The sequence below is a fragment of the Aulonocara stuartgranti genome (assembly GCF_965226115.1).
Source record: "Aulonocara stuartgranti genome assembly, chromosome: 3".
Lineage (NCBI taxonomy): Eukaryota > Metazoa > Chordata > Actinopteri > Cichliformes > Cichlidae > Aulonocara > Aulonocara stuartgranti.
Window position 1 is genome coordinate 41,498,867 of NC_138941.1, and position 17,361 is coordinate 41,516,227.

The 17,361-nt window shown below is 39.1% G+C and overlaps 2 protein-coding genes across 3 annotated transcripts; one reads left to right on the top strand and one right to left on the bottom strand.

Moving 5' to 3' along the window:
* Positions 1-39: 39 nt before the first annotated feature.
* On the bottom strand, positions 40-14,655 carry LOC309692717 (protein mono-ADP-ribosyltransferase PARP14-like). 2 transcript variants are annotated; one of them, XM_082511493.1, is made up of 13 exons: positions 14,417-14,655; positions 14,200-14,324; positions 8,518-10,032; positions 8,197-8,433; positions 7,602-7,826; positions 7,461-7,515; positions 7,153-7,299; positions 5,662-5,871; positions 5,401-5,577; positions 4,661-5,278; positions 3,660-3,796; positions 2,421-2,601; positions 40-432 (listed from the first exon to the last, which is right to left on the bottom strand). In XM_082511493.1, the coding sequence occupies exons 1-13, from the start codon at positions 14,586-14,588 to the stop codon at positions 146-148; spliced, it is 4,086 nt and encodes a 1,361-aa protein (XP_082367619.1). In that variant the 5' UTR covers positions 14,589-14,655; the 3' UTR covers positions 40-145. The 2 variants fall into 2 exon arrangements, with proteins under 2 accessions (XP_082367619.1, XP_082367618.1); XM_082511492.1 differs by having other exon boundaries at positions 4,661-5,287.
* A 1,422-nt stretch (positions 14,656-16,077) lies between these two features.
* On the top strand, positions 16,078-16,948 carry LOC309703062 (coagulation factor XIII A chain-like; the record flags this gene model as incomplete). The annotated part of the gene is made up of 3 exons (XM_082527766.1): positions 16,078-16,119; positions 16,210-16,346; positions 16,807-16,948. 3 exons carry the CDS (start codon positions 16,078-16,080, stop codon positions 16,946-16,948), a joined length of 321 nt encoding a protein of 106 aa, XP_082383892.1.
* Positions 16,949-17,361: the final 413 nt, after the last annotated feature.

The following is a 17,361-nucleotide window of genomic DNA, read 5'->3' on the forward strand; positions in this document are numbered from 1 at the left end:
ATCAGACATAATTCTATAATTCAAACTCGAAATCTCACTGTATATAACTGTAGTGTGAAATGTGCATATTAGTTTTATTATTTTTCTTTTTGGATTTTTCAGACACCTTTGTTTGTAAACAGTGGAAAAAACTTTTCCTTTACTCTCACTTGAATGTGATGAGGTAGTCAGGGTACGCTTGGTTGTCATGAAACACAACATACATGCTGGGGTTATCTATTCTGTCTACCACACTGTCATAGCGGTCGTGAGGCTGCTGGTGGTTTCTAGGTGGAGGCACCTTCATATCATGTCGGCCATGAGTGCAGACGCCTGTGAGGACTCGGGCGACGAACATTAACTGAGAACCATCAGCAGCTGGCTTGGAGTAGGTGGGCTGAGCCGAGTAGTTGGCATTTACAGCAAAGTAGGTCCCACGACCATATGCAGTTGCTGAGGGTAGGAAGAAAAGAAAAAGAAAATTAACAATAGCTGATCACATTTACACTGTAGTGTCTTGAAATATAAATCACATGATACCCCTCAGTCTTCTAGCAGTAGATTCTTTAGGTGTCACAAATACCCTGGAAGTACAAGCTGTAGAACACAGAATTACTAGTTCACTAAACCCTCCTTTGCTGCTACTGCTACTTTAATATCTTCCACCAGGTGTTTTAACTACACTGTTGATTGTAATTGACATGTTTTATTAGTGCATGCAGGAACATGAAAATCTTTCCTTTCAGCCCAATAAGGAATCAAGCGCTGTTATTGTACTAGACCTGAAAACACCTCCACAATCACTTAAACCCAAGGTTTTATGTGTCACGAAAGCCACAAATGCTTAACAAGATTAAAAACAACAACAACAAAGCCTTGCCTTTCATATCACCCTTGAAACACCAAAGTCACCAGAAGAGAAAATAATTTATTCAGCCTTAATATATGAATGCTCTCATAATCACAGTGTATTTTTACCTGCATTGTCCTGACAGTATACAGGAACAAGCAGTGGTTATACTGGATTGCCTGTTACTTGTCAAAGGTCTATTTAAACACATTAGCTCTCCTCCTTTGTAATTAGTAACAAATACTATAGTAAAAACTTAAATCGATGCACCATTAGAGTCAATTCTCTGAAGCGGGGATCATCTTTTAACCATTCTCGTATCAAGTTGTGCCCTGGCCTGAAAATCCATACAGTTATACTTACACTCATATAACAGGAAAATACTTATTACCATTATGAAAATTCACTGAATGCAAACTGTGAAAAAAACTGAATGTCACCCTAAAAAAGATTGAAGCAGGGGTGCTGACCTTGAGGTCAAGGCTAATGAGATTTGAAGATCTTTATTAGAGACACCTATGGTATCGATTTGAAAATCCTATGTTGCCTTGTTTTGTGTTATTTTGTTTGCAAAGTTGGTCACTTATGCCAACCAATGCCCGCTCGATGGACTGATGGGGTAAAAAAATCCCCCCAAAAACCCGAAACTCAATACCTTAATAATTAAATCATCTTTAGCAGCAATAACTTTAAGTAATCATTTCCTGTGTGGCTTTATCAGTCTCACACATTGTTCTGGTGACATTTCAGCCCACTCTTCTTTAGCGCGTTGCTTCAGTTCATTAAGGTTTGCAGGCATTCATTTATGCACAGCTCTCTTAAGGTCCCACCACATCATTTGAGCAAGGACACTGGGCCATTGCAGCATTTGCAGCTATTGTGTTGTAGATTTGCTGCTATGCTTGAAATCATTGTGCTTTTACGTAATCCAGTATTGGATTTTTTTTAGCTGTCAGCCTCACATTAGACTCTCTAGAACAGAGGTGCTCATGTTGACTTGTGGTTGCAAAAAAAAGAAAAAAAAAGAAGCAACCCTTACAAACAACACACAGTCAACAGACAGTCTGTTTTTAGTTGTACAGTCATAAACTTTAACATTTAACATGCTAACGACACCTGCAGAGTCTGAGATGTAGCTCTTGGGTGTTTTGCAATTTCTCTGAGCATTGCAAGATCTTGATCTTGGGGCAAGTTTGCTGGGACGTCCACTCCTAGGAAGATTGTGGTATTGTGTTGACACACACCTGAATGCTCTCGACCAGTAGTAGTGCCAAAACTTCTGTTTTTATAAAGATGCTCACACACATGTAAGCATTAAGGGGACACTTTGGCTTTCATACACTGCTTCCTCCTTTTAGCTTAATTTTTGTTAAATGAATAATGAAACTTAATATACCACGTTTTCCTATCATCTGAGGTTTTATTTACTTAATTTTAGACTAGACTGCTAATGACAAGGTTACTTTTATTTTGCCCTGCAACAGAAAACCTGCAACTCTAAGAAGACTCTGGTGTTGACTTTGGTTAGAACATGTTATGCAAATTATTGGCACTGACAGTTTGCACTTGTGGATTATAAAAAGATTATCACCATTTTGTCCAGCAAAGCGCCTGTTGAATCCAGTTTTCATTATGGAGTCGCAATTGTCCTGGGTCGTCCCGTGGTACAGAAGTTTCTCCCCTGCTCCTCCCTCCTGTGCATTCTTATCAGAAATGTGCTTCTTCTGTGCTTCATAGGCGCGACGCAGGTGAACGTTCTGCAAACGGTCAATCTGACAAGAGAGAAGATGGACAAAGGATCAACAAGCTGCCAAACAAGGTAATCAAGGATATTAATTACATCTGAGGGGTAGTTTTATGCTCATATTCTGAGGGCCATAAATTGAGGTGTGCATCTCAGGTATGAGAAGATTCTGTGTTGTAAACATCGATCAATTAATTACCTTAAATCTGCAAATCTGAAAAACTGAAAACATGATGATTTGCAGGCAGGTTTTACAACTGTATTGAAACTTTCTTTGTATTGTGAATGAGAAAATTATGTCATCATCAATTCAGTGGACTTCAGATATATGAAACTAAAACTAAAATCCAGAATGAATGAATACAATTAAAAAATAAATAAATACAATTTAATTAAATAAATCATATCTTTCAAATGGTGAATTTAGTTTGTTTATATAATGTGACATTGACTGATTTCTTGTAACTTGGAATTACATTGTGATCTTTTTTACTCTTCCATTTTATCTATAAATTTATTAGTTAAATATCCTTTATTTACTGATAAATGAAGTTTTTGCATCTATGTTGGGAGTGAAGCACTGGAACAGACTGAGTGAGGAACTGAAACAATGTCCCAGCATGACCACTACAAAGATACGGTTTGCACTCGCTTTTTACACAAACACTGTGTTTATATATGTGTATGTGTGTGCACATGTATATTTGCATCAGTATGTGTGTATATGTATGTATATATCTCTGGGCATGCTACTGGGGTTACAAAACCAAATACACGGAACAAACTTCGAGGTAGAATTTATGATAGGATATGTCATAAAAAGGAAGCAATAATAAATAAATAAATGAATAAATAAATAAATAAATAATGGGAATTACTGTAAATAATATACCTAAATATACATAAATATTAAAGCAAATAAAAACAGAAATATTTTTTACACTTTACACTTCATTAATAACATTTAATATCATTGGTTGTACTGACTACAAAAGAATAAAGTAGTGATGAAGCAGCATGCATATAATAAAACAGGTAATACAATTAGAAACTGAAACGTTCCTTTACGCAAGGAGAGCCACCCACCTTCATCACAGTTTTGGCGACGGTTCGTTTGAAGGCCTCCTTCACTGTTCGGTACTCTGCAGAAGAAGACTCCAGGGGAATGACCATCATATTTTCACTGGCAGCCATGCTGTCCCAGTACAGAGGGAAAGTAAAGTCTGAAAGAGACAAGCATATATAGCTTATACAGCATACAAACAAGAAGACACAGAAAGAGCTTATGCTAAGCTTTATTATTTGCCATTTACTACAAATTCTTGTAGTAAATTCTCATTCCCTCATACAATGCATCAACCATAGATGTAGTGTCTTGATGGAGGGTTGTGGGTAGCGTAGGTCACAGTGGGTAGAGCCATCTTCCTAGACCCCTGTTTCACAAACCCACACACGTCTGCCAGCTACTGGGCAATTCTTTGGCACCTTGAGCCCGGGAATTTGAGCTTGGCTCACACTAGGGTGGCCAAAGTCTAGGAGGGTCGGTTGCCTGTTGCCTCTAGCCCTCTGGGACTCCCACCCCTTGGCTCTGAGCTGCCCATTTAAGGGCCTCCTTTCTTCTCCTGCTGGCATGGAGGCACAGATATCACTGAGATGTGTGGCCTCAGGTCTTTGGTACTCTTGGGGGCTTCAAATGGTTCTCCTGGATCCATCTCTATCATGCTCTGGCTCCTGAGAGGTGTTATTGCAGCTTCCCACACTCATTTTCATGTATATTTCGTGACAAAGACGCATACACATACTCTTCTCTCTCACTCTCTCTCTCTCTGTCTGTCACACACACATGCACACACAGATATTTATGTAGCTGTGCATTTTTAAAGTTTTGTGTTCGAGGTGTTGTATGATTGTTTTTCTTACAGGTGCGGCAGGTTGCAATATATTATGCATTTCTATTTGTACTCCATCCTTTCATTACATCTTATACACTTTAACATTTGTTTCTTTTGAGTTTGTATTACTCTCAAGCATCAAACTCCAGTATCAGTCGGGCTCATTTTGTAAATCATTGAGAACTATCTTCTCACCTGTGAGATTCTCAAGTCGTTTCAGCTTCGTTGTCTGTCTCAGTGATTGTGTGGCCACCATTCTCTGTAGATTAACCTCCCATGTGAGTCCCTGTGCATCTGTTATTCCTTCTGTTAATTCGTCGCTTTCCAGTTGGTGATTGGCTGTTCTGGGAAGTCTTTCCCAGTTACCGTTATGTGCCAGGATGCACCAAACAACTCGAAGGTACAAATCCTCCTCCTCCCTGACTCTTACCTCTCTAGCAAGAGCCATTAACTGACACTGATTCATTTTCTGCATCACCCGGGTGACCCCGTCTTTTAGCCCGCTCACTGTTAGGGTGCCAGCCTGATCTGTTTGCATGAATAAACCCTCAGACTCCACCAGCTCCTTCAGCTCCATCATGTCATCCTGGTCGAGGGGTTCCAGTTCCTCCTTTGAGAAGGTGTTACTGGAGCACTGCGTCTGATATTGATGCTTCAGCTTTTCCATGGCATCGTCAACGTCCTTTTTGGAAAGACCCAGGAACGTGAAGACAGACTGCTGACTTGTAGAGCTGATTTGGAGACTGCTGAGGTATGCACTCACAGAATGAGGAGGCTGTTGTTGCTGTACTTGAACTGGAAGTACTGGAAGTACTGGAAGTACTAGAACAAATCAGTAAAAAATTTCAGTAAAATAATTTTGAATCAGTTTTTATTTTAAAATTCATTACACTAAATAACTACACAAAATGTCAGTTTGTGAATATTTCTGTCACCTCTGTTGATGACAGCTGGGGAATACATCTGCATCGCTTCCTCTTTAAAAGTCAAGAAGACATCGATCTTAATCAGGATGAGACGGATGTCAGTGAGGCTGGTCATGATTGATGCAGATGACTTGATCCCTCGAAAAATGGCTCCTGCCACAATCGCAGGATCCAAACCTCCAGCTCCTGCAAAAACACCCCTGCCTCTTAGGTGTGTGTGTGTGTAGCACAACAAACAGAATAAATAGAAATGCTGAACAAAATACTTACCAGCACACATGGCAGGAATTGCCACTGAATTATATTTATGTGATTCACAGTAACAAATGATATCACACACAAGTTGTTCAATGAGGACTTCATCCTGTTCTCCATGCACATGTAAAATAGCTTTACTGAGGAAGTTTCCAGACTGGGTCACGAAAATTTCTCCTCGATTCACTGTTGCTGCCGCCTGTGGTTCAGCTAAAGTTGAGATGTCTTTGCATAAGCCATATATAGAGAAAGAAAAAATATATTTTAAAGGATGTCAGTGAAGGCAAGTTTGTGCTACATGCTAATCTTGTGCTAGTTTTAGCATGCTAAAAAAGCTAATCAGCACCAGGACTGATGATTCTGATGATGGAGGTTACCAACCTTTACATAACTATTGCCATCTATTTTGGTAAATGGTAAAAAATGGTAAATGGCCTGTATTTGTATAGCGCTTTACTTAGTCCCTATGGACCTCAAAGCGCTTTACACTACATTCAGTCATCCACCCATTCACACACTGGTGATGGCAAGCTACATTGTAGCCACAGCTACCCTGGAGCGCACTGATTTTGTTAGTAACATGCCAAATTTTGCTACTGTAATGTTTAGGGTCAGTTGCACAGTTGAGTAACAAATACATTTTGATTTGTTAGCATGTAATAAAAATCACAAATACCAATCTTATGGTAACATTAAAAGAAAAACTGGGGTTTCGAAAAGAGTAAGATAATCTTAGTAAAATGAATGTCTAATGCCTATTGGTAAAATATATTTAATAAATGTATTTAATTAGTAAGTACAGCTTTGGAAATAGCAACAATAATAATAATGCCACAGTTTCATCTTAAGTTCCAATTTGTGTCACAGTTGGATACGTTTCCTGAATAGTTACTCATCAACCCTATATTCCCAAATCAATCCACATGCATTTATGGGAAATGGTACTCAAAGGTAAGTCAAAGGCTAATCCCTGCCAAACCTTCTTGGCTGAAGATCAAACATTTCTCATGCTGAGTTGACACCACAGGCAGCGTACCAGTTCACCTGTTCATCTCTGTTCCCTGCCAGACTGTCACTGAGTCACTTGTCTGTGTTACAGTTTGATTGCTTTCCATCACCTACGCCTGAGAGTTTTACATTTTGCCATCCACTAAGCCTGTTCCTGCTGAATGTGCCTAATTTGCACTAGATTTCATTATGTGAAACTATAACCATGATAGGTATGAGATCCAAAATATAAGAAATTATCTAGTTTTACAGCTCCATATACATTAGAAATTAGTGGCTTTCTAATACTTATGATGTTCAACCATGACTATCTGTTAAGCTCTTCGTAATTATATGCTGAGGTTTTTAGCTAATGTAAGTGACCTGCTGATAATGCTAGATGAAAACTTTGATCCTCAAAGATTATATTCATATGGGCATCCCCATTTTTGAGCAGATATTCATGAACAGCTGTTTGACTTTGCCATAGTGATCCTCCTGCTCACCAAGGTTACTTACCAAAGTTAAAACTTTGGGAGTCTGTTATGTTCACCACAGCATCTGTAGTCTCATTAGTGATGTCACCAAACACCACATGTAGTTTAACTCCACTTCCCACTGTTATGACGATGTCATCTAGGTCGCTGGTGAGGGACCTGAAGATTGCTGAGACGAAGAACACCACACATTGATTTTGTCTGATATTTAGTCTGATGGCTGAGGGTGATAATGAAGATGGTAAAATATAACACTGGCTGAAGGCTTTTTATCTGCTCACTATTCATTAATCTCACATAATGAAGACAGTATGAGTAGTGCTAGTTTACCTTGGCCTCCCTGGTTCATATTTAAGCCGAGCTGTTTGTAGACATCGTGGTAGCACTGTAGATAAAAACACAGAATAACACGATGAAAGATGGATGCCTTCATGTTACATATCAGATCAGGACATATCAACTGACACTGACCTCCTCAGAATCAGGGTAACCAGGTTTAATCACAATGTGGATGTTTGTAAGAGATCCAGAAGATGCAGATAATCCAAACTGGTGAATGATGTCGGTCAACACTTGAATAGCTTCTCTCAGCGGGTATTGTAAAACAATTCCTGGCCCAATGATTGGAATGGCCACTGAACCCAAATTCAGCTGTGCACAAAGCTCCAGACACTTCTTCAGACCGTTACCAAGAGCCTGCAAATCAAAAGTTACATATTTTAAACTATGTTTTCAAACTCTTGGATTGCACACTGCAACTAACAGAGCACACATGGAAAACAGTGAGGCTTTGGAGGATAAATCCTCCCTTGCAGTTATAGGTACAGTTAATTGACTAGTTTGTGTGTTAATGCTTTTACTTTTCAGTTAAATATTTTATTATCTTTTCTTTTGTCTGTTCCTCTAGTTTTGAGTATACATGCTTAGATATCATCTGATTATTCAAATTAATACTTTCATCTATGTACAGCTATAAAGTGCATTTCAATGGTTTTCTGAAGGTAAATTAAATATGAATTAGCACTTTTCCATCACCAGAAGTGTTAATGAAAGTCCTTAATTTTACCTGAACACTCTGTCCTCTTACTCCATCCCAAGGCAAGCACTCAATGAAGAAAATCCTGGAGCAGCCCAGAGATGGAGGTGCATCAACCAGCTGAACATCACCAGGGGCGAGGGCACAACTGGCTAAGACTGAATCAAACTTTAACTTTAATATATTCCCAGCTTTGGCCAACAAACTTTTGCCAATATTTGTAGAAGTCAGCTGTTTGTTGAGCATGGGGACCACCAGAACATCCACCTGCAGAAATCATTTTGAATAACATGAATGTTGATATTTTATTTTGAGACTATGGGAAATAGAATTGAATGGAAATAATCAAACCTGTTCATTTTCTAAACTGCTGAGTTTGATCTTCAGGTTTGTTCTGTTGATTGCAGAGTTTCCAACTGTGCTGTACATGCTGCTGCTGTAGCTGAGAGATCTAGGTGTATCGCTGAGTCTGCTGGTGTTTCGTGGTCTTTGCACGTTTGGGATGGCTGCAGTTTGCTTATCTCGGATAATGACGTAACAGGAGCTCTCTATCAGCTCTTTAGTCACTTTACCCTCTTCCTGGAAGTACTGCTGAGCCCCTGGTCCATCTAGAGTCAAAGTGTCTACTACAACACTGTCTAGAGTTGATGTTAGGGCCTCCTTGGCCTCCTGAACATGACATCGAGGACCAGACACAAACACACAAGGATTTGGAAAATGTGAGGCTTGTAAGGTCACCTTGGTCTGCTTCATGCCAATCAAGTCTAAGATTTTATTAAAACAGTCGACCATTTCAGGATGAAGCAGATTGATGGTTTCTTGACTTGAAACTTGATTCAACTGGAAGTCATGAAGAACTTCATTGAGCTTGGCCACATTTTCACTGTAGCCCACCAGTTGGACGTTGGTTGTTGAGGTTCCCCTGGCGCCTGGCATGTAGCTGATGTCCACTCTGAACTCTCTACTGTTTGCCTCGTTCTTGGCTTTCATCAGAATTTCTTTCAACCTGTTGAGATCTATTGCACCCTGCAGCTGTACAGTGGTCACTTTAAGGTCTCTCATTACTGCTGCCTCGGCCATATTTAAAGCATCAGAGGACAAACTGGACAGAACCAGATCTGCACCCACCTCAAAGAAAACAGGGTTTCTGAGCCTTTGCTGGAAGCGAGTTTGGTATTTTGGGATGGCATCACTGGTCTTCATGAAGGTTAGCAAAGCTGTAGGGAACTTAACGCTCTTCTCCTTTACGTTCTTAATCAGTTCAACCAGTTTTGTAGCTCCTGACTGCACCTCTTTGTCAGGGCCCTCCAAAGTGATCATGGCACTACCTCTGATGATTGTAACCTCTGGACAATTAGCACGCATTTCTCGATTGAACTCTTCTTCTATGAGCTTGAAGTTCCTCTCCACAATTGGCATTACCTTTTTGGTGGGTAGGCGTTTTTCCAGAATTGCAATCTTTTCCTTCACGGCATCAACCTCTCCCACAACCACAGCATAGCCACTCTCTGTGTAAACTTTGATATCATCTGTCTTAAAGGCCGAGTCCTGCAGTATCATTTTCACCAGTTTTGGCTCAAGCACATGATAGCAGAGGTAGGTCTCGGTAAGCCGAATAAAGACCCGATCCACTTGGCACTCCCATTTCTCTGCAGCGCCACCAAAACCACCTCCTGGCCCCTTGTCAACCTCTCCTCTAACCAAAACCTCCTCTTCATCGAAATTTAGCTCCACTGTGCAGCCGATTGATGACAGTTGTTTTTCAAAAATTGTGTATGCTTTACAGTTGTCTCTCAGGAAAAACAGCAGGAAAACATCTATCCTGAAAGTCTTCTCAAGACCTTTTATGTTTGAGTTTCTAGAGCTCTGAAAGAGGGAAAGAAAAAAAAATCTGTCAATTTATGATATACGATAGGCTACTTATTGTAAACAGTGGGAGTGTACCACATAGGGTTGGACATTAAGTAATACATAACCCTTATTCAAAACCTCTAATCAACGTAATCTTCGCCATGTCATGTATTTTATTTCTTTTCTCTTTAAATCTGTTAATAATTCATCCATTATGTACTATGTTAGCTATGTCCAGTCTACAGCATACACGAGATCCATCATGGAGTAAACATGAAACACTGAGCCCACTGCTAAATTAAAATTCAGTGTTTGTTGTTTGGACACATCAATCATTCAATCATCATAAACTAGTTCTACAAAAAAACAAACAAAAAACAACAACATTGATTTTATGGCAGTTGCCCCAATTCATACAGTCCTTTCTGTTATGTAGGTAAAACCACATTAAATTAATATTTTTGTTTATATGTTTTTCTTTTTGATTGCTATGTCTGACTATGACACTGTGTTATAAAAGAAATATGCTACAGGCCTGTTTCTAAACCAGTCTGGGTATTTGTGTACAATGTAAATGAAAGCAGAATGCAATGACTGGTGAATAATCTAAAACATGATGTTGAGGTTTTTTTTTTAATCTGTGTGCAAACGAGACGCAGTGTCCATGGATTCCACAAGGAATTTAAAATTTTGTGTGACCGAACCACACAGACAAACAATCTCTGGCCACTATATTAGGTACACCTGTTTAAGCTTATTAATACATATGGATAATCAACCAATCACATGCCACTAACCATTTAGACATGGTCAAGAGGATCTTCTGAAGTTCAAACTGAGCATCAGAATGAAAAATAAATTTGAGCTGCTTTAATTTATTTATTTTCCCACACAACCATCTCTAGGGATTACAGAGAATGGACTGAAAAAGAGAAAATATCCAATTCTCTGCATGAAAACGTCTTCTTGATGTCAGAGGTCAGAGGATGGCCAGACTGCTTCGAGTTGATAGGAAGGAAACATTAACTCAAATAACATCACAACATTATAATAAAAAATTAACAGCAAAGATTTAAAGCAGCACTGAAGTCTTCCCTGTTACTCTCAAGGTGTACCTAATAAAGTGTCCAGTGAGAGTGTTACCATCTGGCTTTTTATGACCTATGTTTTTAAAAACAGTATGTCACAAAACGGCTGTGTGAGGGAAGGAAAAGGACCCAAACGGAAACTCACAGAGATGAAAAATGTGAACTGCTTTATTGCAGGTGTAGAGGTGATACAAATAGAAATAAACTAAACTGCGACAACCTATAAACTCATGGGGAGACACAGGGAGAGTCACACAGCTATGAGGGAGGACACTTACCTAAATCCACAGAGGGATGACAAGGAAGTGAGAACACACGAGGAGTACAGCTGATACGAATAACCATAACGAGACAGGGGAAGCTAGACTGAACAGAAAAAACACGGGACCTTCACAGTAAAACAGGAAACATGATATGGGTGGGAGTGGAGGAGAGGCAGGTGGGAACGAGGGAACACAAGGGAGAGCACAGGCAGACGGCCTGGGGAAACATGATGGAACACAAGGCACAAGGACTCACACAAAGAAACAAACACAGAGGGAGACACAGGGGGTAAAGACACGAGGGGAATCTAATAATCAAAAGCAAAGCAGAAAAACCAATTATAGAATAAACACAGTGGACGTAAAACACAAATAATAACACCAAGTGACAAAAATACAAGCGAACTCAAAACACTTTGTCAAAAGGACCCAGGACCATGACACAGTATCTTTGATGGTATGGAGGTGGAGTAACATACAGGGAGTGCAGAATTATTAGGCAAATGAGTATTTTGTCCACATCATCCTCTTCATGCATGTTGTCTTACTCCAAGCTGTATAGGCTCGAAAGCCTATACAGCTTGGAGTAAAGCTACATTGTAGCCACAGCTGCCCTGGGGCGCACTGACAGAGGCGAAGGACTTGACAGGCTCAGAAAAGTCAAAAATAGTGAGATATCTTGCAGAGGGATGCAGCAGTCTCAAAATTGCAAAGCTTCTGAAGCGTGATCATCGAACAATCAAACGTTTCATTCAAAATAGTCAACATTACTAAATCTCCATTTGCACTATTTGCCTATTTGCACTACTCTGCCTGGTTTACACTCAATGTCATTTACCCTTACCTGAATATTGTATATTGTATATTGCATAGCTTTCTTGCTAATTTGTATTGTATTTATTTATTTAAATTTTTACTTTTTAATTATTTTATTTGCATTTTTTAATCACTCTCTTTATTTAAATGTTCATTTGCTATTTCATCTAGGGTTTGAGAGTAACGAAATTTCTATTCTCCGTATGTCCTGTACATGTGGCAGAATTGACAAATAAAGTTGACTTTGACTTTGACTTTGAACAGGGTCGCAAGAAGCGTGTGGAAAAACCAAGGCGCAAAATAACTGCCCATGAACTGAGAAAAGTCAAGCGTGCAGCTGCCAAGATGCCACTTGCCACCAGTTTGGCCATATTTCAGAGCTGCAACATCACTGGAGTGCCCAAAAGCACAAGGTGTGCAATACTCAGAGACATGGCCAAGGTAAGAAAGGCTGAAAGACGACCACCACTGAACAAGACACACAAGCTGAAACGTCAAGACTGGGCCAAGAAATATCTCAAGACTGGTTTTTCTAAGGTTTTATGGACTGATGAAATGAGAGTGAGTCTTGATGGGCCAGATGGATGGGCCCGTGGCTGGATTGGTAAATGGCAGAGAGCTCCAGTCCGACTCAGACGCCAGCAAGGTGGAGGTGGAGTACTGGTTTGGGCTGGTATCATCAAAGATGAGCTTGTGGGGCCTTTTCGGGTTGAGGATGGAGTCAAGCTCAACTCCCAGTCCTACTGCCAGTTTCTGGAAGACACCTTCTTCAAGCAGTGGTACAGGAAGAAGTCTGCATCCTTCAAGAAAAACATGATTTTCATGCAGGACAATGCTCCATCACACGCGTCCAAGTACTCCACAGCGTGGCTGGCAAGAAAGGGTATAAAAGAAGAAAAACTAATGACATGGCCTCCTTGTTCACCTGATCTGAACCCCATTGAGAACCTGTGGTCCATCATCAAATGTGAGATTTACAAGGAGGGAAAACAGTACACCTCTCTGAACAGTGTCTGGGAGGCTGTGGTTGCTGCTGCACGCAATGTTGATGGTGAACAGATCAAAACACTGACAGAATCCATGGATGGCAGGCTTTTGAGTGTCCTTGCAAAGAAAGGTGGCTATATTGGTCGCTGATTTGTTTTTGTTTTGTTTTTGAATGTCAGAAATGTATATTTGTGAATGTGGAGATGTTATATTGGTTTCACTGGTAAAAATAAATAATTGAAATGGGTATATATTTGTTTTTTGTTAAGTTGCCTAATAATTATGCACAGTAATAGTCACCTGCACACACAGATATCCCCCTAAAATAGCTAAAACTAAAAACAAACTAAAAACTACTTCCAAAAACATTCAGCTTTGATATTAATGAGTTTTTTGGGTTCATTGAGAACATGGTTGTTGTTCAATAATAAAATTATTCCTCAAAAATACAACTTGCCTAATAATTCTGCACTCCCTGTACATGGCATTGCTTCCTTGTCTACAAAGGCATTAATGCAAAATAGTATGTGAAGTATTTGCATCTGTATCTGCACACTGTGCCATCCACATGATGTATTTTTCAGGGAAGGCTTTCTTATTTAAAAAATGCTGAACTAGACTGTATATTTACACTCTGTATTAACAGCAAGACTCAGAAGTGAAAGAAACCTGAGAACTGTCAGCCACTGAAAACACTGAGGCACAATGAAATGAAAGCTATAAAAAAGAGGGCCCAGCAAAAGTGGAACAAACACATAGTTCTCTATATTTGTCCCTGACGTCAAATTTAATGATCGTGTATCTTTTTTTTAAAAAGCACTGTTTTACTATTTAAAATGTATTCTTTGCAGTACTTACAGTGTCTTTGAAATATTTTATAATCATCTGTTTTTTGTCAATATTGTCCTCAGCTGTCCAACTTCCCCTGGAGGCTAACTCACTCCTCTTAAACTGATTTGGCCACATTATTCTGACACTCAGTTTTTACTGTAACCAAAAGTCATGTTTGAAAGAGCAGTAAACTGTACCAGTGATTGGCTTGGCGTTGGCTGGTCAGAGGTCTGTGGTGAACTTGTCCGGCTCACGGTCAGCCGCACTTCTCCACTCGGAAGAGTGATGGTGTGAAACTTCCTCTGCAAAACTCTGTCTTGATCTGGAAAACATCCATAAACAGAGTCACTGAAATAGCCTGAATTTAAACACAAATCTAAAAAAAAATATTTTACAAATGATCGACTGTCCTACCCTCTTTTAACTTGAAACAGATTTTATAAACGCTTCCTCCGAGTTTTTCAAGATTTCCGCAGTCGCCACCCCCGGAGTCTCGCCTTTTCTGAAAGTATCTCCTCACTTTCTCCTTCTCTCTGTCTGTAAAGTCAGTGGCTTCAAAAAACAGTGGATACTGATATTCATCCATTTTATCTGCAATTCTACACTAACACGAGAACTTTCAACCCGTCAAACACTCGTTTGTGCCGCTCTGTCACGGCCCGTTTTTGTTTCAGTTTCAGTTTTCAAGAATCGCATCCTCGTGTTTACACGCCCACACAGCAGTAGGAAAAGTGCACATTTAATTCTCAGGGGCTTTTCTCGTCTCACCTGCTCTGCAGGTACTTTAAAGGTGTTTCAGCTGTCAGAGTATAACTCTAAATTATATTCATGTCTTAATATGGTTTTGAGAAAGACATTTTACCAGTAATTATGCTGACAGCAAATAAGGGTTTGAACTTTATGTTTTATCTGATCCGATAGAAACATTTGAGAAAATCTGAAACAACAACAAATATATTTCACATAAACCCATCCATCCATCCATTCGTCCTCTTGCGCTTATCCCTATCTGGACGCAGTGGAGCTGGAGCGTATCCCAGCTACCATAGGTCTGGTTGGCGGGGCACACCCTGAACATACAGGAATCCCTCCGTGTAAAACCTTCCTTATAACCCTTACCACACCAACCCCGACTCAACGAGTGTCAGAGGAATGAATCTTAAAATCTGGACATCAGTCCCAGGTTTTGTACCTGTATCTTTCATTTTTCTGTCTCAAAGAGTTTATTTTAAGAGCAAACACAGTGTATCTAAAAATTCACAGGGCAAAAAAGCGTTATTGATTTAATAAATTTTGAAACAGTTTAAAATTTTCATGAAGCTACTAAACAAACTCAACATCCTTTATTATTCACTGCTCAGGAAATTAAACATCTTTCACTTTAGTGTGAAACACTACAGTTACTTTTGTGCTCTCATAAGTCATCAGTTACAGATTTTGTCTTGATCTTCCACATTCTCACATGTAGTTTCAAGTAGTAATCTACAAATATCTAAAGCTCAGACCCCAAACTTTAGAGTCCAATTGAAGTAAGCTTAGTTTATTATGCATGAACAAATAAACAAATTTTTCAACATATGGTTTGAATAACATTGTTGAAATGCTCATATTTTAGGTGTAAATTGTCAGAAAGACCAGAAGTGACCACACATAAATTGTATGTCTCAACATCAGCAATGATCTGTGCCTCTTTAAATATGTCCTTCCCATTCAAAGGTGCTTCAGCAGCCCCGCCTACAAGGGCTGGGAAAATCTGCCTCTTCTATTTCCATCTCACTCTGCTAAGTAAGGACCCAGACTGCACTGTGGCAGAAGCAGTTACACAAAGTAAAACTTGTGCTGTCATGAGCAGCCAGTTTTCTTTAAATTTAAGTTCAGGAATTTAAACACAGAGATGTTTGAAGATGGATTTATGTGCCGTTAATGTTGTGTAGTTGACAGAGTGACTATTTGATTGGCTGCTCAGTTAATAGTAAGTTATATAAGAAGATAATAATAACAACAACAACAACAACAATAATAATAATAATAATAATAATAATAATAATAATAATAATAAGATCATTAGAGCAAAAATGTTGTTCAACACAAAACAGACAGCCCCCTATGAGCAAACGGTTTGCTTTGCTTTCATTACATGTTTGATGTCCTGTTTATCAAAGTTGGATTTTAGGGGTGGATTTTTACATGTCCTGTGTGTACTTCAGGTGTCTGGTAGAGGCAAAGTGAGTGAAGAGATGATAGCAACTGTGGAGTTCACAAACCCCTTCAGCTTCAACCTGGAGAACGTCTACATTCGCATGGAAGGACCTGGGATGATGGAGCCAAAGTCCAGGTATTACAGGTGAGTGATCATGAACAACTGTTTGTATAAAATATTTCCACATAAAACCAAAAACTGGTTTCAGTTTCATCTTATTCCTTTGGATCTTTCCAGATTAACGATTTTAAGATAAGATAAGATAAGATAAGATAAGATAAGATAAGATAAGATAAGATAAGATAAGATAGAACTTTATTAATCCCTCGGGTGGGTTCCTCTGGGAAATTCGACTTCCAAAAAAAGCACAGCAACGACCGAAGTTACAGTTACAGAATTGTTATATATATATATATATACACACACACACACACACATATATAAATACAGAGACAAATATAAATAAAATATACAAAGGGGATAAATAGAATAAATAGGAATAAAAAATAAAAATACAAGTGAATTTTATAGCCTCTAAATAGTAGCAAAAGGAAAAAAACCCACTTTTTGCTTTAATATTTTTGACGTGTTTGTCTTTTCTCAGGTTGGTCATAGGAGGCTCTTCTCTGACCTGGACTGAGTATTTCACTCTGCAGAGGACCGGGACAAGCAGGGTGATCGCCACTCTGGACTGTCCTGCTCTCCGGCAGGTTCACGGCCAGGCGTCTGTCACCATCAACCCCTGAGAATCCGTGAACATGAAGCTAAATAAACGGATATTCATTTATCCGTTCATTCTTCAGTTATTCTTTTACCACATAGAGGCCTATATCGTCATTATCCAACTCCAGTTTTTCAGCTATATAGCTTTAGCATTGGTGATATTTTTTTCAAATGCTGCAGATAGTAGTAAAATGAATAGCTAGTAGCTAGATGGCTTATATTTTAAACATAGATTCAGTTTTGTAGTAAATGAAAACACAAGGAAGGTTGACTTGCCTTTTTGATATATGGGAAAGCTATCTTTTTGACCCTTTGACAAAGTGAATAATTTTTAGCTCTAAAATTAGCACATTTAAATAAATTTTTGATAATTTTTTGGCCACTAGGGGGGAGAATTACTCCAAAAGAAACATCTCAAGACACAGACAAGAAAGAT